The sequence below is a fragment of the Callorhinus ursinus genome, unplaced genomic scaffold, assembly GCF_003265705.2.
Source record: "Callorhinus ursinus isolate GAN/ISIS: 27379988/994484 unplaced genomic scaffold, GSC_fseal_2.0 scaffold32, whole genome shotgun sequence".
Lineage (NCBI taxonomy): Eukaryota > Metazoa > Chordata > Mammalia > Carnivora > Otariidae > Callorhinus > Callorhinus ursinus.
Window position 1 is genome coordinate 8,726,286 of NW_027397094.1, and position 24,140 is coordinate 8,750,425.

General features: G+C 45.4%; 2 protein-coding genes across 6 annotated transcripts in view; one reads left to right on the plus strand and one right to left on the minus strand.

The window, feature by feature from the left end:
* LOC112807728 (zinc finger protein 90 homolog) overlaps positions 1–16,509 on the plus strand; it is a 133,105-nt gene extending 116,596 nt beyond the window's left edge. The window contains exons 5-6 of the mRNA XM_073878998.1: positions 15,361–15,542; positions 16,145–16,509. Of these exons, the coding sequence (XP_073735099.1) occupies positions 15,361–15,506 (146 nt within the window). The 3' untranslated portion in view covers positions 15,507–15,542; positions 16,145–16,509. The remainder of the gene's footprint in view (positions 1–15,360; positions 15,543–16,144) is intronic.
* Positions 16,510–18,402: 1,893 nt separating this feature from the next.
* Positions 18,403–24,140, minus strand: part of CHRM3 (cholinergic receptor muscarinic 3) — a 476,047-nt gene continuing 470,309 nt past the window's right edge. For all 5 annotated transcript variants that reach the window (XM_073879001.1, XM_073879002.1, XM_025850784.2 and 2 more), the window contains one exon: positions 18,403–22,256. In XM_073879001.1, the coding sequence (XP_073735102.1) occupies positions 20,465–22,237 (1,773 nt within the window). In that variant the 5' untranslated portion in view covers positions 22,238–22,256 and the 3' untranslated portion in view covers positions 18,403–20,464. The remainder of the gene's footprint in view (positions 22,257–24,140) is intronic.

The window sequence follows — 24,140 nt, forward strand, 5'->3', positions numbered from 1 at the left end:
TTTTTTTATCCTTATATATTTTATTTTATTTTATTTATTTTTTAAAAGATTTATTTTTTTATGTTACGTTAATCACCATACATCACATCATTAGTTTTTGATGCAGTGTTCCATGATTCATCGTTTGTGCATCACACGCAGTGCTCCACGCAGAACGTGCCCTCTTTAATACCCATCACCGGGCTAACCCATCCCCCACCCCCCTCCCCTCTAGAACCCTCAGTTTGTTTCTCAGAGTCCTGAGTCTCTCATGGTTTGCCTCCCCCTCCGATTTCCCCCCTTCATTCTTCCCCTTTTTAAAATCAATGGTAAACATTTTCTTCTTTTCCATATACATATATATTTGGTCCTCTTCATATGTATGTATTTTACACACACACACACACACACACACACACACTCCTGCTCATTTCTGCTTCAAGTAGAAAACATTTTCTCCAGCTGGAAGAATTCCCTTTAGTATTTCTTGTAGTACAGCTCTTGTGATGAATTCTTTGGATTTTGTGGGACATAGTTTTCCACGGACTGCTACTTCAAAAACCTGGCCTTTAAACAATGAATGCGGGTCAAGGTAGATATTGTAGGCAAGCAAGGAAAATATTGGATAAATATTTTGAGTTATTTGGGACTTTGATTCTCAGATCACACTGGTATGGGCAACAAACCTCTTTCTTTGATCAGATGTCACGGCTTGTCTTAATGATTTCCGAATTAACAGTTCCGTGGAAGGTTTTATACATTTCACCCAATATAAATATTGACTCATTTCGCTGCCTTTGTTTGTTGGTCTTAACGTAAGAGTGCATGGCTTATGGTGAATACCCAATAAATATTTGCTAACTGGATGAACTTGAAAAGAGGTTTTTAAAAATAAAAATCGGGCTCCTGGGCGGCTCAGTTGGTTGTGACTGCCTTCGGCTCAGGTCATGATCCTGGAGTCCCGGGATCGAGTCCCGCATCTCGTCCCATTCTCCGTCTGACCCTCCCCCCTCTCATGCGCTGTCTCTCTCTCTCTCATTCTCTCTCTCAAATAAATAAATAAAATCTAAAAAAAATAAAATAAATAAAAATCATTATATTTTAGACCCAAAGATAAATATAAGCACACTCTTACCACTTGTCAGCTTCTCAGACTCTATTCTGATCAGCAAGCATGCCTAATAAACATCAGTTACATAAGCCAAACGTTGAGCAAAGTGAAACATATGGCATTTAACAACAGATTTTCTGGTTACAACTGCAAGAGGGATATTTGAAGAAAAACTTCGAACGTGCAAATTTTTTCTAACTGTATCATGGCAAAAGTCACACTCTTTCTGTTGGATTTGATGCAGCATTATATTAATATTACATAATTAGAAACATTATAAATCACAAACAGACTCCCATCCAGATGGAAATGAGTGTAATTATAGGAAATGATCATATAACATCATTAATTGAAATTTAGGTGGAACAAATTTTATATTTAGGAAATTGGTAATTATCAAAGACACTCTTCATTTATACCTGAATTACATTAAAAAGCAAATGACTCATACATATCAAGGTATGTCTCCTTTCATGAATGTGGGTAAATTCTCAAAATTCAACTCCTGTCAGATTTGCCTTATTTACGGTCAACACAAACATGAGACTTGTTAGTGTGGAGACACGAAACACAAAAACTCACCCACTAATGAACACATCACACTTTATTAACTTCAAATAGCTTTTTGTCTGTTAAGATAGTTTGGTTTTCTATTTGGTGCAAAAGTAGGCAAGGAGTCAGATTTTTTCCCTTTCCAGAAACGTTAGCATAAATTAAACTTTAAAAATCACTATCTCTTGTTTTAGGAAATTATTATCTGTCAACTCTAGTGGCAAAATGACACAAAATGAAATATAAAATTCTGTATTTCACTGAATCTAAGTAACCAATTGTGAGCACATTGCTTTTTTTATTTCTAAAATTTTTTTCCATGTAGGGAATATTTTTATTTTTTGTTTTTTTCTTTTCAAATTTTGTGTTTGAATTTTGGTTTCTGGAGTAGAATTCAGTGATTCATCACTTACATACAACACCCAGTGCTCATCACAAGTGCCCTTCTTAATCCCCATCCCCCAGCTAGCCCCCCCCCCACATCCTTCCATCAACCCTCAGTTTGTTCTCTATCCTTAAGAGTCTCTTAAGATTTGTTTCCCTCTCTCTACCCCCATATGTTCATCTGTTTTGTTTCTTATATTCCACATAAGAGTGAAATCATATGTGAGCCCATTGTTTTATATACCAGAAAACTTCATTTTACTGTTAACCAATGCTTTTTTTTAAAGAAATTTTTTATTTTAGAACAGTATGAGGTTTACAGAACCCCGAGCTTTTTCGCCATTAATACTGTCATTGTACATGTAGTGACTGAGCTCTTGAAGACTTTAGGTATCGATTTAAATCATGTCTCTTTCTCATGCATCTGTAAAGAAGGGACTCTAAGCAAAATAATTGTTTCATGTGTTCCCAAAGCTTCTTGATGTTCAGTGTTCCGCTTTTCTGAATCAAAGTCCCCGATGTCCGCTTTTTTTTTTTTTTTCCTTACACTGTTGGCTCTCCGGAACCTTGGTGATGCCAGAGCTTCTGAAAGCATGCCCCCAGCTGCTTGCTGGGATTTTCTTCCTGCTTTATGTTCCTTCTGCAAGTTTGACTTGTGGTTCCTTCTCTCTCTCTATCAGGTGTCAAAATGATTTCAGACAACCAGAACACGGACTCCTTTCCTTAACGGTCCTCCCATGGTTTTGTTGACTCAGATGACAAGGGGTGGTCATTGTCCAGACAGGTCCCAAGTCTTAACCACCAAAGTCTCATATTTATGGGAAGCCACACCATGTCACAATCCCCAGTGGACAACTGTGTTTTTATGATGCAGTCAATTTCAGATGCGTGCGAAACCAGGAAAAGCGTGTGAGTCATAGAACACATGCAATACGTGAATTCTTTTGTCATCTCCAGGAGCTCTCTCCCCACCCCTTACCCCAACCAGCCTGGGCAATATAACAAAACAAGGCAACATACCTGTAATTGTATTATCCCTATTTTCATGTGGGAGAGAGAAGTGGTTTAAATTAAAGGTTTGCCTACATTTTTAAATCATAGACTTGTTCTACACTAAAGAAAAAATACACTGTTCCGAACTTTACGTTTTATCATTCTTCTTGTTTAAAATACATTGTTGGCTCAAAGCCAGCACTCTTGGCAGCCGGGGGGCCTATGAGATAAGTGGCTGGGGCCTTGAAAGATAAACAGAAGCCACCGGCTATAGGGGGCAGCCAGCGGGGATGCCTGCATATTAGCTGTCGTGTGGGGCCAGGAGCCAACAATGGGGATTATTCGGGCACAGTGCAAAGGGTCAGGGGCCCAGGGAGAAGTCGGCCCACCCAGGATCAGAGGCTGGACAAAGATACCAGGCAACAATCATGGGACATACCAGGGACTCACTGGCAGACACGAAGTTCAAAGCCCATGGGAGCTGGGGCTCCTAGAAATCATCCTGGGGCAGAATCAGCTTCAGTTCGGTGACTCAGCCATGCTCACACCTCATGTCCATGTGCCCTGAGTCTTTGTGCTCACCAGATTTCACTCACAGACCCCGCCACCAGTCCCAGAAGTGGATTACGTTGGTCATGACTATGACCTACAGAGCACTGCACGGGAAAAGTAGAGGAAGTGAGAAGAATGATGACAAAACGGGCTTAGGGAATGTGAAAGGACCACCCATGGAGTCCGTGGCATCCTCATGGAAGAGATGCTAAAAAGCCTGTAGAATTGGACAGGCCAATATCTGAATTCTAGCTTAGCCAGTTCATAAATGTATGACCTCAGGCAAATGACTTTTCTGAGACTCGGTTTCCTTTTTGTGGTCTAAAGTTCTCCTCGGACTGTAGGCAGAATAAATAGGATGGAAATGTGTTAGCAGAGCGCCTTGCCCATCGCAGACGTCCAACACAATGGCGGCCACCCTATGTCATTAAGTAAAACATGTCTACGGAGTTTTGAGCATTCTTTTATGAAAAACTGGCAGATAGTGGTAAAAACAAACTCATAAGGATTCGGGAACCTCAATATGGCCTCTCAGAGTACACTGGCTCTCTTCAATCCTAATGTATGTTTTTCAGTGAACAGGAGAATTTACGTACCTTTCATGTTATAAATCATTACGGAACAGCCATAGAACCTAGAACTTGTAATCCTCTGTCTGTACACAATACCACTGAGAAAGACATTTCCGAATCATTTTTAATACCCTGGGAGGATCCCACCCTCTCCTAAGTTCCTCTTTCACACCCAGATGATGGCACACCTTGGGTTCCAGTTTTTGGAAATCCATGTCGTAGGCTTCTCTTTTGAAGTACAAACTTCTGTCGTTCCTGGGGAGGGTGGGAGGGTGCATGCCACATTACCACTTTGGTTCGGCCGAAGAATGGCCCCCAAAGATGTCCATGTCCTCATTCCTGGAACCTATGAATATTTTACTTTACATGGCAGAAGGGATTTTAAAGATGTGATTCAATTAAGGATCTTAAAATGGAGAGATTAATGTGGATTATCTGGGTGGCTCAATTTAATCACAAGAGTCCTTATCAGTGGAAGAGAGAGGCAGATAATCAGACTTGGAGAAACAGGTGTAGGAGTGGAAACAGAGGTGATGAGAATGTGGGCTTTGAAGGGGGAAGGCGCCACCAGCCGGGGAATGCGGGCAGCATCTAGCACTGGAGGAAGGCAAAGCCATGGAGTCTCCCTCAGCCCCTCTGGAAGACATGCAGCCCTGCTGACACCTTGACTTTAATCCAGGGAGGTTCATTTTGGTCTCTGACCTATAGAGCAATAAGAATAAATTTGTGTTGTCATAAGCCACTACGTTTGTGGTGATTTGGGACGCCAGAAATAGTAACTAATGCACCACTCACGTCTTGTTGTGAAGTAATTTAGGAGATGTTTCTTCTAGGTCAGTGCATACTTGGAACAAGAAGGAACTAGGGGAAAAAGACCAAAGAACCCCCCCAAAAAGGGCAATGAAAAGATGTTTGAATATGAGTTTATGTATTTTGCATTTCTTTTCCCTTGTCTGGAAATGACCACACAGAAACACCAGACGAAGTGAAACAAAAGAAACCAAAAATAAGCCTGAAAACAAACAAAGAAAACATAAGGACTCATTTCAAATGTAAGGCTGGACCTGCCTCGTACCTGGACCGAGTCCGTGTGATGGGTTCATTGCACATACATACCCTTCTCATGCCGTATCACTTTCCAGGTGTCTAAAGCTTTCTCTTTCTCTTGTAATGGCAAAGTACATTTAAGTAACTGGACTTTAGTTCTTCAGAAAGAAGAGAGAAATAGCTGATTCCCATGCATTCTCTGTAGCACAAAGGATTTGGGGAAGGGCGAGTCAGTGGCCATGAAATATAAGAAAAAGTCTCAGCCAGGGTGGGGAGCATGGGACACCCCAGATGATCAACCTGGGGGATTTAATTGGGACGTGCTTCTGGATTCTGCTGCTGGAGGTTTGGGGACTCTTGGTGGAAGGGACAGAGTTATTGTTTTTTTGTAGTAATAACCTACAAGCATAAGAAAAAAATGTGGGACGTGAAGGCTGTTACAGAAATCACTATTGATTTTGATGTTGAACCAGTTTCAAGCTAGAATAACTGTAAGACAGGAGAAAGATATAACCATTTGGTGGCTTACTGAATAGTTTGAAGTTTAAAGGATGAAAGGAAAAGATGATAGTATCAAAATAGAGAAAGTCAGCTATATATGTGTGTACATATTTAATATATTCATATTTTAATTAATATCAAATATTATTGTGTATGTTATATAATATTAATATTAAATATTTATATATTCATATTTTAAAATATATATACTTATGTATACATATCTATACCTATCTATATATGAAAAATCATCAATATATAAGTATACTATATAAACATTTTACATAGTCATGGAGAAATTTTCCAAATATGAGTCCATTTCAGTGTAAAATCTGGAAAGAAATGTAAAACATTATATTAAAGACCTGAAAATGTATCTAGACCATGTGAAAATTCATATCACCATCCAATAAGTGATATTAATTATTTCCTAAGCTTTTATTGCAATGAGCTCTTTGTTATTTCTAGAGCCTTAGAAATAAGAACAAAAACAGCAGAAATCATAGCACATCCTGCACAGAAAGGCCTCAACTGGGGAGCGGGGAGCATTGTTCATTTCACTGGCTGGCACAAAAGGCTGGAGATCTAATATATTTCTGCTTGAGGAATTATTGATTACACATTAGATAGGAAACTACGTATACTGAAAGAATAATTCCAATCAATTGAAATGTGGAAGTAGGAAGACAGGCTGTTAGATTTTAGTCTATTCATTCACCTAACAAATACAATTTAAGTGCCTGCCAAACTCTGGGCTGTATATACACATGGGATGGTGGGGAGACAGGAAAAACAAACAAAAACCCAGCTTCCGTGGAGCTTACATCCCAGTGAGGGGAGATAGGCAATGAATGCATTTAAAAATGTGTAAAGTGGGAGCACCTGGGTGGCTCAGTCGGTTGAGCATCTGACTCTTGATTTTGGCTCAGGTCGTGATTTCAGGGGTGTGGGATCGAGCCCCGCGTCGGGCTCCCTGCTGAGCGGGGAGTCTGCTGGAGATTCTCCCTCTCCCTCGGTCCCTCCCCCTGTTCCCCCCCTCAAATAAACAGATAAATCTTTTAAAAATGTGTAAAGTAATAAGTGCTGCGAAGAAGCGTAGAGTGGGGGTAAATAAGTTGAGCATGGGGTGGGAAGGTGCTATTTTGGAGAGGCGGTGTAGGGAAGGCTGCTCCAAGTAGGTTATGTAAGAGCAGGGGTACTTGCTTTTCCATGAAGCAGCCACACAGGTAGCTGGGAGAGGCATGATCTGGTGGAAATGGCAGTAAGCTAAAGGCATGTGGCTGAAGTGAGCTGCACTTGAACCTCAGGAAACTCCTCTAGGCTCTTTCTCTCCTGTTGGCGGTCACTGGAGAATTCTGGGCAACTCAGTCCCCAACTTCAACTGCCACCCAAAACAGATCATCCTAAAGCCAGTTTGCTCTTTCTCCTGTTGCTTGACATGGGCACTCTGGCCTCGGGGACATTCCCACTGTGCTATTCCTTAAAGCCCCCGCTGCTAAATACGAACATGGAGCATGTATAACCAACCCCCACAGTATGGCTTCAACTATGGACAGAAGCATTTGGGATGGTGAGAGTTCTGGAGACCTCCCCCTTTATTCTGAGCAGACTTAACCGTGCATCCTGTTCCACCATGTAAAATATGACACAGCATAAGAAATGCAATCACGGAGCTTTCAGAAAGCTCTGCGCTTCCTGGAGAAATACGCGAACACTCTGTCATCCGTGTGAACCTGAAGGGCCTGGGGCTGTGGGTCCCTGAGCCAGGAGAGAAGACTGTTTGGGGGGCTTTCCTCTCTGCACTGACCTCTGCTCTGCAAAGCAGCGAGACGCCTTTATCAGACAGGAAACAGAGACTTGTGGCTGAGCTGAAAATGAGCCAGAGTTTTGAACCAGAAACGAACAAGCAAACAACAATGGTCAGCTATGAGCCGGAGAAGACAATACTAGATAGAGATGGCAGGAAAATGGGGCTCCTGTGGGCTCCGCGAAGGCTCAGCCATGATGCTGGTTGAGGGCCCCGGCTCAGCTGAAGGTGGGAGCCGGTGAGCCATGGCCTCATAGAAACTTCTGAGCAAGAGATGTGGGGGCTCAGAGGCAGATGTCCGTGGGCAGAAGCCCAGGGGAGGTTTTAGAATTTCCCAGAACATTTTCCTCTTTCTCTCTCTGTTACCTTGGATAGCTATGGCTTTGAAGACATCTTTTTCTCATACAGGTTGGTTAATCATCTCCATGGAAACTCAGAAGTTCAGATTTTTGACTCTTTGTCGCTTTGCCTTAGCCTTTGCTTTGAGAAGATGGATGGATGGATGGATGGATGGATGGTTGGATGGATGGAGGGACAGATGGACAGATGAATGGATGCACATGTGGATAGATAGATAGAAGCATGGAGCTTTAGCATAAGTTTGTTCTCTGGATAAAATAAGACAGAAACCTATAGGTTCATGAGCAAGATTTGGGCAGGAGTGGGGTGGGGAGTGCCGTGGGGGTGACAGAGAAAGTAAGGGATTGAAAGAAGCTAAGAACACAGCAGTCTTTACCCTTGCAGAATCATAACCCTCCCCATGTGTGATGTCACTGTATCTAAAATGCCACTGACTCTTAACCACATCATCAGTGGTCTTGCTTCTTGGTCCCGGCATCTCTGCGTCGGTGGACACACACCTCCCTTCAGCCTCCCTTCTTCACGGGCTCCTACTTTTTGGCTCTCTTCTGCAGTCCATTGTGCCTTGAGGCAGACCTGGCACCTCTGACTCACGAGATTCGCTGGAGTCAGGGAAGCGAACTGTGGTCAGTGTAAACTGATGCAGCAGGTCTTATCTTTGGTTGGCTGCTTTTCTGTGGACAGAAAAGTGAAGTTGGACCAGCTTCCTGCTGAGCCTGTTATCGGGAGGGCTGCGTGGGGGGGGGGTAGGCTGAGCCCCCAGGGATAGGGAGAGCTGGGACTTGCTGGGATGTCTCGTTCCTTCCCACCTCAGTGATGCCCTTGACCGTGAATTATGAGGGATGGCTCAGGCTATCAGGGAGGTTTCAAGTGGAGAGTAAGTGGTGTGGGAGAAATGAGAGTTGTCTTTATATATTCAGGGATATGCCATATGGATGAGGGGGCTTCTTAGTCTGTCTTCTGTTTCACTGCTCCCCCCTCATTTACATAACATTTTAAAAGCTATATGTCTCTTGCATATTTTTGTCTGTAAAGAGTTGCAATATAAGTTCAAAGAATGTAATTTCCTGCATATGCCATATGATCTCTGTTCATTAAATATATACATATTTTAAAGATTTTATTTATTTATTTATTTGTCAGAGAGAGAGAGGGAGAGAGAGACAGAGAGAGAGCACAAGCAGTGGGGAGTAGCAGGCAGAGGGAGAAGCAGGCTCCCTGCCCCGATGCAGGGCTCGATCCCAGGACCCTGGGATCATGACCTGAGCAGAAGGAAGACGCTTAACCGACTGAGCCACCCAGGCGTCCCCATTAAATATATTTTTAATCAAAACTTTGGGGGCACCCGGGTGGCCCAGTTGGTTGAGCGGCTGACTCTTGATTTTGGTTCAGGTCATGATCTCAGTGTCATGAGATCCAGCCCCGCCTCGGGCTCTCCGCTCAGTGGGGAGTCTGCTTGGGATTCTCCCTCTCCCTCTCCCCCTGCTTACACGCACTCTCTCTGTCTCTCAATAAATAAAATCTTAAAAATGAAACCCCAACTTTGTAGTATAGATTTTTTCACTCCCCTATGGAAAATGTATACCTTATAGTCCAATTGGCAAAGGCAGCCCTCATTGCTAATCAACCAGATTCATTTCCTTTGTTAGAAAAAAACCTTACGTAATTTTCCAATTTAGATAAATGTGGTCATGCTTGTTCTTATGACAACTACCTTACCTTTGAATTCTAATTCATGAATAGATGGATGGATGGATGGATGGATGGATGGATGGATGGATGGATGGATGGATGGACAGATGGACAGATGAATGGATGCCCATGTGGATAGATAGATAGAAGCATGGAGCTTTAGCCTAAGTTTGTTCTCTGGATAAAATAAGACAGTGCTCTCTTCAATATTTCTTTGAAGCTCTATTTGCCTTTCTGCTACAGGCTATTCTCTGAGGAACTGTGTGTTTTAAATCTGTCCTTTTGTTTGTTGTCCAGATTATTTGTGCACACAAGTGAGATTCAGGCCGGGTGAGAAGCATGTCAGGTAAAGGAGGGGAAAGGCAGGTGTAAAGGAGGAGATGATCTTCTAGGCAGGTCAGCTTTGAGGAGCACCTGTGACGGCTGAGCGTCTGGCAAATGATTCCTTGAACTGACCACATTCTAGTGCTGTCTGGAAAGTCCTCGTGTATCCACACCGATATCCATGTTGAGCGGAAGGTGGAAGATCAAGGCCCTAGAGGGGAAGGCTACAGCCAGTGGATAAAGTTAACCAAACAACTAAAACTCTCTAAATACAAAGTGGTCTGCTTTGCTTAATGAGTTTCTTGTCATTGAAATTATTTGCCCAGAATCTGGGGTGGGGGGGCGGTGAGCCATCAAGTGTGCTATAGAAGTAAGGACCCTTGCATCGAGTATAAATTTGACTGGACAATATTTAAAGAGTTATTTATTTATTTATTTATTTATTTATTTATTTATTTATTGGAAAGAGAGAGAGAGAGACAGCAAGAGAGGGAACACAAGCAGGGGCAGTGGGAGAGGGAGAAGCAGACTCCTGGCAGGGAGCCCGATGCGGGGCTCGATCCCAGGACCCTGGGACCATGACCTGAGCCAAAGGCAGACGCCTAACGCCTGAGCCACCCAGGCGCCCCTGACTGGAGAATATTTATTTATTTATTTATTTATTTATTTATTTATTTATTTATATATATTTTTTAAAGATTTTATTTATTCATGAGAGACAGAGAGAGAGAGAGAGAGAGAGAGAAGCAGAGGGAGAAGCAGGCTCCCCGCTGAGCAGGGAGCCCGATGCAGGACTCGATCCCAGGACCCTGGGATCATGACCTGAGCCGAAGGCAGACGCTTAACCATCTGAGCCACCCAGGCGCCCCTGACTGGAGAATATTTAAAGGGTCTCTTCCAACTAAAGGATTTATGATATTTCACCCAGGAGTGCTCAAACTTCGTAGTGCATTAAGATCCTAATCTTATTTTGGAATCCTGAAGGAAAACAGAGGACCTCATTATCTCTTGATAAACAGTGAGTGTTTGTTTTTGTTTTATTTATCTCTGTATCTCTGTTTTTACACATTGGTTCTATCTTCTAAGTCAAAGTCACTTCTGTTTGCCAAGACTTACCTAACACGATGCGCTATCACTTGCTTGATAGTACACAAAATCATTTCTGTAGCTTCAGAGGCGGGAAGGTCTTAAGTCGAATTAATAAGTCGTATATGAAGTTTATTTATTTGATGTCAGCAAGGGGAGATTTAACTTCTGGGTAAAGGGACACATAAAGCATGAGGAAGGGACCTGGGGTTTGGCAGGGGGAGGGGGCGGGATAGCAAAGCATCAACAAAGGGTGGTATATTAACGGAGTCTTCCCGCCTTGATAAGGACAGCTCAGGTGTGTATGGTTTTTTTCTGATACAACCAAAAAGGGAAGGCAGTTTTGGCAGGCAGCCTACGTGGCTTTTCCAGAAGTCTCTGGTGAGTCTGATCTTGAAGGTGGTGGACGTGTGGAGTGGTGGGGGAGGGGGAGGGTTGTGGGGGCCCTCACGAATCTGATCACCGCCCCCACACATGCTCCCGATACTGCTGTGAACACCTAGAGCTGTGTCACTGGTTCCATGGCCGGGTCGGGGTGATTTCATGCAAGGCTACTGGGAAAGTACTTAACTTCTGGCTCGGTGGCAAAGGACCGGCCTTTTTCTATTGTTCTGAAGTTAGTTTCAGAAGAGGCCCTTCTCTGTGATGTCACAGTTAAAGGTACTCCCTGCAGCCGATGCGTAGTGTTGGTTCTCCTTAGTGATCTCTGCTAGTTATGACCTTCCTCTAGATTTAGCTGGAGCCTCTACTGACTCTTTCCATTTCAGGCTAACCTAGATAGCATGACAGTGTAGTCCACTACTTCTAAATATAGCTGTGCCTGCTGGTGGAATCACTAACATGGTCAGATTTCTAAAGTTTCTTTGTGTTCTAGAAGCCAGGGTTGGGGAGTTGTGTCACTTAGAGATCTGTTTGTGTCCATGTGCCAACAATTTACTGAAATAGATTATTATTAAAGTTTCGTTGGCCTTATCCAACTAAATGTCAAAGAATCATTCCTACGGTGAGTGTATGAATATACAATCACCACTGCTTTCTATCTCTTTTCCTGGCTTGTAAGTGGCTGTCTGCAGCAGAAGGACAAATTCCATATTTGTCATCTTTATGAATTAATTGTAGCTTCAGTGTTGGCCAGCCCATTCTACTTTTGGGGTGCCCGGGTGGCTCAGAGCACATGTGCGGTGATGGGGTCCTGTACTCATCTTTACCTATTCAGCATATTCAGGGCAACCTTTGGATCCTATAAAATATCTATCCTGTGGAAGCATGGATTATTTTTCCCCAACAGAGATATCTGATTGCTCAACTATTTTCCAGTAGCAAACGGGCAAGCAATTGGTGTCCGAATAGACAAAGTTGTGGCAATGAGGACGGAGTGATGAATGCAAATCTAAGGGGCATGTCTCTAGCTGCATGATCTGAAGTCAGCTCTCTTTCTGCTCTTTGCAAGATTAAGTTGGCATTTCTCTTATGAACCAAGGGTAGAATACTCTGTTTATAAAGCCCAGTGCTGAGGAGAGTGAGTTCCCACAATCTGAGACTCTCGTTTCCAACATGATTCTCATCAGCGTCCTCCTAGAACTCAAATGAGAATCCATCTTTGACAATGACTGCTTCTTACTAATTACTTTTGCCCTTCAGTATTGTGAATGCTGTTGGTTAATTCTCATGGAGAATAACAAGTTCCACTGAAAGATACACGTGCCATCTCCAACAAAACTGAAGTTGGAATCAGGATGAAGGGCGGTGTACAAAAATGCCCAGGAAAGACCACAATTAGACCAAGGAACTTCTGCTCCAAAGAGGAGCTGCCTGAATTCCCTTTACAACTCTGTCAGTGCTCAGGATGGTGGGATGTCTCTTCCAGATAAGTGCTATGTGCATCCTGTTCCAACACTTAACTCTATGAAGTGTAATTTTAATAAAAAATAATTCAAATGAAAATTTAACTAATTGTGGAATATTTAAATCAACCGAATGGTCAATTAAGCCTGAATGACCAATCCCATCTTCTCACTGAAACAATTTAAGATTTCACAAACATGTTTAGTTACAAGTAATAGATACTTAACCCAGTGCCTTTAAACTAAAACGTTTAATTTATTTGATGAATACCCGGGGCAGGCAAAATATATCCAAACAACCGCACTTGGGAGAAGTGTGGAGATGCAGCTGGACCTTGGGGAAGTCAGGGGTAGATGGTGTCTTCCTCTTGTCTCTGTCCAATCTGATTCATTTCAGTTTTCTCCACATCGGTTTCTGATGTGTTCATGGTAAAACATGGCTGCTAGCTAGCGTTTCCCAAACCTGGCTGAATGAGAGGAGAGTGGCCCGAGTCTCTATCCCCCAAATTAAAAAATTCTGTGGGAAATTTTTTGGTCAGTCCCACCAGGTACCAGTCCTTGGATTAACTGAGGTCAAGAGAGCAGAGTTCTGTTTTACAAAATTGCTTCCCTTGTAACCATGCAGATTAAGAAGTAGCAAGTCTTCCCAAAAGCTATTTATCATTTCCCTCCAGTGTACCTCTCAGTTAAAAATCAACTCGTGCCTGGTTGATCTTTCCAACTTTAACATATCCTTATGCCTCATTAACTTTTCCATACTCTCAGTCATTGTTGTTTTTTTTTTTTTCCCTGTAGTTACAGGTTATATCTAACAAAATTATGTAGCAAATTATGGAAGACTTCGGTACAACAGAAAAATCTCAGTATTAATTTCACATAAAACTGCCTGTTATCATAGGGTGTAAGAAAAGTAGTTCATTTTCTGGCAACTTCCATTGCTATCCTCAGGAATCATCATAGAATGGTACGTCAGATCAGACAGGGGTTGTCCTAGGGTCCAGAGAGCATGTGTCCAAATTGTAAACCCAAACTGAGGATTTAATTAATGACAAAGGAGAGAGACAGAGAGAGATTCAGAAAACATTTTCTTGCTTTTACTTGCAAGGTGAAAGGAAGTCTCCACACTGAAGAGGCAGTGTTTGGTTTCTATGGCATGTGCTATGCAGAATAGCCATAAATTAACCAAGCAAGACCTTAAAAAAAAAAAATTCACATCTCTTGCTAAGAGTAACTTCAGTTTGTACCTACACTTGTAATAATTTTAAAGGCAAAGTAATGAAATACAATGCTTGATTTTTATTTTTTGGTAAGAAAATATTTCTGATGGGTCCAAGGAAATGAACAAACAACTCTAAAAAAGGGAAAAAAAAAAGATAAGGGGCGCCTGGGTGGCTCAGATGGTTAAGCGACTGGCTTCGGCTCAGGTCATGATCCTGGAGTCCCGGGATCGAGCCCTGCCTCGGGGGTCCCTGCTCAGTGGGGAGCCTGCTTCTCCCTCTGACCCTCCCCCCTCTCATGCTCTCTGTCACTGTCTCTCTCTCAATAAATAAATAAAATCCTAAAAAAAAAATAAAAAAGGAAGATAAGCATTTCTTTTGAAAGGAGGGGAATAAAACTCCTTGTTAATGAATTTATCTAGAGAGAAGTATGTTTCCTCACCTACACTCTTGGAATAAGGACAGTGTGTGTAGAGACATTTTATCCATGCTTAATGCACACCCCTAGACACGTCATGGTGCACGTTTTGGGTTGTGACAACAGCAGTCTTGGTTGCTGAAGAAAATTCTAGTGTATATAAAAAAGAAAGAGTAGTCAGTGCAAATACCGGCCTCTTCAAGAATGAGCCCTTCTGCGTGTTCTCCCTTTCCCAGAATAAACAGCTCCTGCCGTGCAGAGTACAAAGCAAGCCAACCACGTCCTTTGTTTATTAATAGTTTTATTTCCTTATTTTCACTGTTAAACTGGGGGGATAATATCACCACAAAGTTGCAGGCATCATTTTATAGTACAGACAATGGACATATTTTCAGGAGAAAGAATGAGCGTGGCATGGGGGGGGGCACCTGAAATGCCTCCTGAGGAAGGGGAGGGGCCACCAGGTCATAAAAACGGGTAAAATTCAGTGCCTTTGGTAAAGATGTGGACACTATTTTGGATGCAACTATGATACATGCCTTTTGCTTACAAAGCAAATATAGAGCCATCATCTTTTTTTGGATAGTGGTTTCTCATTACATCCTCATGAACGAGCAGGGTGTGATCACCAGACGCATCATAGATGCTGCCCACAAAGCTTCCTGTCCACAGAAATCAACGAGCTCACTCCCCAACTTGGGGAGGCCCGTTTTCATTTAATTATCCCTCAGACCTGCAGCAACTTAGTTCCCGTGTGTTTAAAAAAAAAATAAAAGGGGTGTCGCTCACAAGGTTGCCTTCCATGACTCCAAGCACAAGCCCCAAGGAAGTTTCTCAGGAGGGTCGTAGGTGGGAGGCTGAAGAGCCCGGATACTGGTTGAGGAAGGGATTAAGAAAGGACTTTTGTTTCATTGCTTGCAGAACAGAATGGATTCTCCCCTAACTTCCCACGCCACGCAGAACTGCATGTGGACCAGGTTTTACGCCCAACGACAGATCTTCACTTGCACAAACAGAAAACATATCTTCCTGGCCTCTGCAGGCCCTCTCAGTACTTCTCCTACTAGGACGGCCAGGGAGGACCACAGAAGTTCACCAGTCTGGTAAAAAGTTCCCGAGTTCTAGGGATAAAAGAGAGAGTTGATTTTTTTTTTTCCCCCTTTCTGTATTCTTCATTATGTCAACGACTTCAAGTCTGTTTAAAATATTTCTCCTTGTTGCTTAGGAACACTGCATGAGCTAATAATCATCACATTTTCCCTTAAGTTACTTTCCCAGCTCGGTGACCCTTGACTACGGCAGCAGCGCGGGGCCGGGGTGCAAATAGTCCTGATAAATATGCATTCTATGGATCATAAGGGATTAAAATTAAACATTCAACATTTATTGAATGTGCACTCTTGGACAGACACTGGGCCAGCCACGGGAGGCAGACAGATGCCTAAGACACGCTTTTTATCGTCCAGGAACTCACAGAATTGAGGATAAAAATAGTTTGGGGCTCAGTGTGCAAATCGCAGAATTGTTAAGCATTTTGGACTTCAAGAAGGAACAATAAGAGACTTTTATATTCTGGGGATTTTTTTTTTTTTTTTTTTTAGGTTAAGATAGGGTTACTGGAGTCTGATTTGGGTGAGGAAAGTATTATTAATAAGTTCTCTGTCACGGAGCCTACGACTTCCTTTTCCATTTGCCTTTTATGTAGGATGTCTCGTGCAACTCCGAGTGGGGGTGACCCCAGCCCGGACCAGGGCAGGAGGGTCCGGCCTCCATGCTGAGTCTCTGTGGTTCTGCTACGACTACCGTAGGCCTAATGTTCTCCTGAAGCATTGGTAACTACCCAAGCATTTGGGGTCCACGTCTACACATCCAAGTTCCCCGTCTACTTGTGTGTGTGAGGCTGTGAATGTAACTACGGCCACTCGACAACGTCAGGAACACCTGCCCCTGTTGGAGCCAGTATTGTGCAGGTGCAAACACCCACGGGGGAAGGTCGCTTTATTAACTTGTCTTTGTTCGATTTGTTTTTGTTTTTCGGTTTTGTTGGTCCCTCAGCAGCCTCCTTTTTCGGGCAGTAACACTAAAGCCGGACAAAGAAGACGGAAATCTCTGGTTCTAAGGAGGCCTGGGTTACTGTCCCCAGAGCCAGCCTCTTACATCTGGCGCATTAATCCTGGTGGAGGCTGAGCATCTACCAAATACAGTCGTGGGAGCCCAGGGAGAGAGAGCACACAGCTTCCGTCTGCAGAGGGAAGCCGAGAAACTGTCCTTGAACCTTAAATGCGGGCTGGATGGCTCATGGCTGAGCCGAGCCCGGTGCACACTGCAGTGGAGGGAATGCGCTCTTTTAGAGGAGGAGGTAGGAGGCTCCAAGAAAGGGTTAGTGTTTTGGGTGCCGTGCTCTGTGGTTTCGGTCCCTTTAGGGGAGCTACAGCGGCGCTGTGTGCAAGGCCGTCAGGCCTCAGGTGGGTCCTGGGCTGCAGGGGCATTTCGAACAGTCCAACCCCGGGGCTCACCAACAAACTGTGAGTCCCTTAGACTCTCTTGTCTTGAAATGTAAGGAAATAACTGCCAGATCTCTGAAGTTTTCGGGTGTTCATCAGATACACCATTTTACACCTGCCCCCGGGCCTCAGCTTTGATCTGTTTGCTCTCAGAGGGCAAGTTCAGATGCTTTTGTGTTGTCGATTAGGACAAGCATCTGGAGACCACCCAGGGAGTGTAAGCCACGTGCATGGGTGCACAGCCCAGGACACGTAAGTCCCTGGGGACAGATCTGAACCGAGAACTCAGCCCTGCACACCCCCCGCCATGCTAAGTCTAGTGCTTCTTTGTGCTACCTTCGTTCGTCCTCTGAAGGTGCTAGTGATGGACCGTCCGATTTCTCAGTAATATGTCCCTATCTGGTAAGTACGGGACACCCAGAGCGATCCCCAGTTTCGTGCAGTCTGTACCCGCCTCCTCCACCAGCGTGAGCCCTGGCGCCCCTCTTCCCTCCTGGGGCCACCCTCTGCATCGGACTCGGCCCTCCCGTTCCTCACAGGTGATGTCCGGGGGCTCTCATCCCTCTCCAGAGCCATGAACTTGCCCATCTTCTGCAAGGGCGGTTGACAGAGAAAGCAGGGATGCTTCTAGATCTTTACCTACTGCAGCCTCTAATGCATAATGATGCTTTCCTGTTTGTTTTCTCTGTCAGAGTGTAGAACTATTATATGTGAAAGAGTGAACAGAAATGGGCGTATTTTGAGTCAAGCCTGGATTTAAGGCAAGGATGATTCAGGATAATATGGAGAACTAGCAGAGAGACCACAGGTGGGGGATGGGCCAAGAACAGAGCCAAGGGCAATAGGGGACCAGGCAGGTCACTTATGTTATCCATCTGGTAAGGCCTGGAGAACAGAGGACGGGGGAGTGGCTGTGCGTGCGCGCGCGCGTGTAAGTGTGTGTGCGCGCATGTGGGGGGGGCGTGTTCTTCACGCGCGGCTTCTTTTAGGCTTAATTATTTTGCTCTTTCCATTAAAGTGAATAATCAGGAAAGCTCTGCAAACCTCATTCATGTGGAATAACACAGGTTGAGGATGAAGACATTTTGATCGTACCTAAATGCCAAATACCTTCTCTCATGACAAGCCCTTTGGGAAATGCACGCGCAGCTCTGTCCAGTTATAAACACTCCTACCTCTTTGATCACCCATATCCTAAACCCCCCATATTCAAGAATCCGTTTTTCTTATTTTTCTTCTCTGAAAACATCCTAAGAATTGGCCATATTTTTCTACAAACACAATCGGTAGTTAGCATGGAAAAGCAGCTTTCATTTAAAAACAGGAAAGGAGAGCTAGAGGCTGGGAGTAGTTTCTTTTCTGCCACCGTCAGCATTATACAAGGACAGGGGACAGGGGAGGGTCAAGTTCAAGCAGAACTGCTACTGACCTTCGAGGTTAATGCCGAAGCTCTGGGGGGGGGGGGTTACTTCATTCATTTCCCATCAGGTTCAACGAAAGAGTGGTTTTCAACTTTTCCGTCAGAGTTACAGTTGGCTTTTTATTCCCCAGGAGTCAGGGGCTTGTCGCCGCCAGCAGGATGGCCATGGCCGCCTCCTCAGCCTCGTCCGAAGCTCCACAGACTGCACGGCTTGCTCGGGGGGCGGGGGGGGGGGACCCTGAAAGAATCCCTTTCGAGGGACGCCACGGCCGAAGACCGAAGAGTAATATTTGTCAACATTAAATAGACACTTGGTGAAGTATGCATAAATATTTCTTCATCTAAACAGAACACGAAATTAAATAGTTCAGAAACACAGACACTCTACTGAGTCTACTGTTGTCACCTGTAAACACCAGCTCACACTGAACACAGAAGCAGCTTCTACCCCGGCCCGGGGCCATGCCAGGAGGCCCTGTACAGAGGTGAGGTTTCTTCTCGGCGCCCCCGCCCCCCGCCCCCCTCCCCTCCCGCTCCCCACACAGCCCCTGCGAAAGGAAAAGAAGGAACCCCAACAACCACAGCCATGACAAAAAGGACAAGCAATGGCGGCCCCCCTCCCCCACAGCCCCAATACAACATTGAGCTTTTGGATCAATTTCAAAGGAGATACAAAATCATTTTTTTCGAAACATAAGGAAATCAACTTGAAGCAATACTTTTCAAAGTGTTAATACTTTCTTCAGAGGACATGTGAGTTCCCAAACCCCACCCGTGACTGGGTGAGGGTCGCACAAGGAACCCCGGAAAGCACTGGCCACAGCTAGGTGGCACAGGTGGAAGCCCTTTTGCGTTTGGAAGGGGCCAGGTGGCAAGACCTCCAACACCACGTTCTCCACTGGGGCGCTCTGCCATAGATATTGCTGCGTGTGACATTCAAGCGTGACACTATAAGTTTCAAGCAGTTGAGACAGCAGAAATTTTGTTGGGCAACATTCAGATTTGGATGATTAAATTCAACCCCGTGGACGCGGTTCGTGGTTGGAGCTCAGAGGGCGCCGGTTTGCTGGAGCTCTGTCGAGGAGATCAGCAGAGCCCACGGCTTACACCCGGAGTCTGGCCCAGCCTTGGGGCTGCACCAGCCTCCGGCGGCGGGGCGGGGCGGGGCGGGGAGGGGGGGCAGCTGCCCGCGCCTGCGTATTCCCCGGGGTGGTTTGTCGGGGGGCGGGGGAACAAAACCCTGGTTTCCCAAACGTTACACTGGGTTTATTTCACTTTTATGTTGTGTTAGGATCCTAAAGAACTTCAGTTATCAAAGTACTGAAAGCTTATATTGCAAGAAAAATTTGCCAGCTCAGTGATTCCCACTATATTATATACACTTGTGTATGTGTGTGTGTGTGCGTGTGCAGAAGTCTCTCTCTCTCTCTCTCTCTCACACACACACACACACACACTTATATATTTTTATTGGTACGAAACTGGAACTGCACAAAACAATACTTTGCAAGAATCAAGTCCACAAATAGAATTTAACAACACACCAAAGAAGACAGGGAAGCTCTACTGGGACAAGAAGGTTCAGCTTTACAGCGTATGAAATAATTTCCGAACCACAAATTCACTAGCTGACGTGTTCCACGTGGGATCTGGGTCGACCTGGGTAGACCCCTGTGGGTTCCTCGGGAGGAACGCGGCAGCCGGCTCGGCTGGTGACGCTCATCTGAGATTCCAGCGCTAATGGGAACTCAGAGAACCCAGCAGATCAATTTGGCTGTGGAATTGCTGTGAGACACATTTTATTTTTCCTCTTTGAGAAAAAAACCACCTAAAGTCTATTTCAGAAAAAATTTCTTTATATTCAGGAATATGCTTTTTTTTGTTTTTTTTGCTGAATTGGTATCTGACTTTCTATATTAAAATGGATTTATTCAATGGGTCAGTAAACAGGCAGCTTCCTTCATCTCTGGGTGATAAAAAAAAAAACCCCAACAACCCATTTTTATCACCACCGGGAATCACCCCTACCCTCCGCCAGCGCCCTCCTAAGGTTTGTGGGTGGATGTGTGCGTTTGGCCGCCGCGCGGGGCCGAGCCTCCCCCTACAGGGCCTGCTCGGGCGCGCGCTTGTGGAAAACGACCGACTGTCTCTGCTGGTACTGCTGTTTCCGCCGCCTGCGCCTGTCACACCGGCAAAGCAGCAGCATCTTGAAAGTGGTTCTGAATGTTTTGTTACACAGCGCGTAGCACACGGGGTTCACGGTGCTGTTGATGTAGCACAGCCAGTAGCCCAGATTCCAATAGGTTTTGGGTATGCAACTGTTACAGAAGGTGTTCACCAGAACCATGATATTGTAGGGGGTCCAGGTGATGATGAAGGCCAGCAAGATGGCGCTGAGCGTCTGGGCCGCCTTCTTCTCCTTGATGAGCGACATCCGTTTCCGCTTGGTGATCTGGCTTCGGGTCTTCAGAGCAAACCTCTTGGCCAGAGTGGCTTCCTTGAAGGACAGAGGTAGAGCAGCCGTGGTCTTGCCCGCCGAGGAGTTGGCCTCGGACGCCTTGGCTGTGTCCTCGGCTGACTCTAGCTGGATGGGAAGCTTGGAGAAGCTTTTCGGAAAGCCAGCCCCGTCGTCCATGCTCTTCTGGGTCTGCAGCTTGCTAGCTCTCCTCTGCAGGTCGGCCGCCCCCAGTGCCTCGTCGGGCACCTGCAGGTTGTCCGAGGAGGGCAGTTTGGTGGAGTTGAGGATGGTGCTGTGGCCAGGCAGCTTGAGCACGATGGAGTAGATGGCTCTGGTCTCGGAGCCGATGTCCTCCTCGTCGGAAGAGGCGGAGTTCTCCAGGGAGGCGGCAGCGTCGTTGTTATTCCAGCTGTCGCTGCTGCTCTGGTCAGGGTCCATCTGCTCCGCGCTGGCCTTCCAGCTCTTGGTGGCAAACCAGAAGTGGCAGCGACCGTACTTCCTCTGGGCCGAGCGTTTCAGGCTCTGCTGTTGCAGCTCGTAGCTGCTGCAGCTCCGAGAGCTACCCGTGGGGTGGACAAAGTTCTCGGCCTCCGCGTCCGTCCCCGAGGCCTGCAGCCCGGCGAGCTCTTTGGTACGTTTTTCCGTTTCCTTATAGATCCTCCAGTATAAAATAGTCATGATGGTGACAGGCATGTAGAAGGCAGCGATGGCCGTGCCGAACGTAATGGTGGGCTCGCTGAGGAACTGGATAAAACACTCGCCGGGCGGCACAGTCCTCTTCCCGACAAAGTACTGCCAGAAGAGGATGGCGGGGGCCCAGAGGACGAAGGAAATGACCCACGCCAGGCCTATCATCACGCCAGCTCGTTTGGTTGTTCGTTTGGCTCGGTACGTGAGCGGCCGCGTGATGGAGAAGTACCTGTCGAAGCTGATGACCAGAAGGTTCATGACGGAGGCATTGCTAGCCACGTAGTCAATGGACAGCCAGAGGTCGCAGGCCAGGTTTCCTAGAGCCCACCGATTCATGATGATGTAGGTGGTAAACAGATTCATGGAAATGACCCCGATAATCAGGTCAGCACAGGCCAGGCTTAAGAGGAAGTAGTTATTGACTGTCTTCAGCTGCTTGTTGACCTTGAAGGCCACGATCACCAGGATGTTGCCGATGATGGTCACCAAGGCCAGGACGCCTGTTAGGAAGGCGATGAAGACCACCTGCCAGATGGTGTGGCCTCCCAGCGGATCGCTGGTGGTGCCATTGGCAGAGGAGAAATTCCCAGCTGCCTGAGAGACGTTGTAGCTGCCGAAGTGAGGGGCCGTGCCCGGGGGCAGCCCGGCATCCAAGGGGCCGCGCACCCAGGACGAGCTGATATTTGGAAACAAAGGCGAGGTTGTATTGTTAGTGTGCCAGCTCATTGTGATTCTCGGACATAGTCTGGGGAGAGAAGAGAGAGAAGACGCTGTTAGGAGCACAGTCTGCCTTCGTTGGGTTGGTTCTTCGCATTGCACAGCTTTTAAAATACATGGAAGACCTCTTATAGGATGCTGACTCTCAGGCCAGAAACACCCAGTTCTTTCTCTTACTCCAAGGGTGAGGAGCCTGGAGCCGGTAGAGAATGATCTGCTTGAGCACAGCTAGCTGGTGGCATGCACCGCCCATTGTTCTTTCCGCCCACATTCTCCTTATTCCTCAGTATATACCGCGTACACTTCATGTCATGCGCTTATCCAACAAAATCTTCCTTCTCTTATTTTAAAGAGAAGGGGGGAAATGGGAGATGCGTCTACGCTACTTATGTGGCATAGCTTTATCCTCGTGCTACTCGATAGACTGATCTTATCCACCTGCATTTTACCCAGCCGGGCGCGTGCCTATCTCAGGCTGGAGGCGAACACAGCGTTAAGGAGATGGCAAGCGTTTGAGCCTCCCCAGCATGAGCAACATCAACCTGGAACCAAGGAGGAAGCCTCCCCAGCATGAGCAACATCAACCTGGAACCAGGGAGGTAACAGGTGTAAGTCACTTCACATTGTACCACCTCCTTAAGACGCGAATAGAAAAGCAGTATATCGGTTCTGTGTAATGGTTGATAACGGCATACGAGGAAGGTGTCATATGCTTGATAATATGCAGGATCTCTACCAGAATATTCTGAACTGACCAAACCAGTGTTGGGTATTTCCAGTATTTAGGTCATTTCACTTGAGCAACGAGAAAGTATTTCAGCACCCACATGCACACATTTGTGTACAAAGACTTGCAAAGCCGCAACTAGTTCTTTCGAACCCTTGTTAACCAAAATATGTAAATAACTATGAATCATTATAGTGAGTGCATCACCAGGAAGACCTCCCCCCAGGCTGTCTTGGAAAGCTTTGGGTGAGACCCGCCCCCTCCCCTCGGAGCCTCCACGGTTGTTGGCCTGCGGATGCTCACATCACCAGCCATGGTGGACTTGACCCAAAATCATTCCTCAACAAGTATCATTCTATGAATTCAAAGTTTGATAATCCTAGCAAAATACTATTGGGAACACTTGTGTTTAGGCTCTTGATCTAAAAAGCGTTCGACTATAAACTCTTACATACAAATATGTACACGTATCGCCTGGCAAGAACCCCGCATCAAGCCTTTAGACATCGCATGTCAGAGTCTCTCAACAGAGAGCCATCAGATTCACGCACAGCCTTCTGGAGTGGCCTCAGCGTGTGGCAGGAAGACTTTGCAGTCCCAAAGGCATAGGTTCAAATCTCAGGTGAGCCGCTTCCTGGGGATGGGATCTTGGGTATGACTTTAACTGTTTTGGAGTACCAGTTGCCTCATTGAGAAATAGGAATGAAACATTCTGTATAGTGGAATAAACTGTTGAGAAATTTAACCTAGAATTCAATAGTAAGTGGTCAAAGAAACTTTGTTTCCCACTGAAATATTTTAATATATGTCCAGTGCTTAGTACAGAACTTGACACAGAGCTGTGTGCTACAGAAGCATAGGGTCTGTTGTTATTTTACTGTTCTTATTGAACAGTGAACTCACTTTGCTTTGGCTTTCAGGATGCTCAAAGCTCAACACAGTGCAGTAATAAATGATCAACAGATGAATGGATAAAGAAGATGTGGTACACACACACACACACACACACACACACACAATGGAGTATTATGCAGCCATCAAAAAATGAAATCTTGCCATTTGCAACAACGTGAATGGAACTGGAGGGTATTATGCTGAGCGAAATAAGTCAGTCAGAGAAAGACATGTATCATATGATCTCACTGATATGAGGAATTCTTAATCTCAGGAAACAAACTGAGGGTT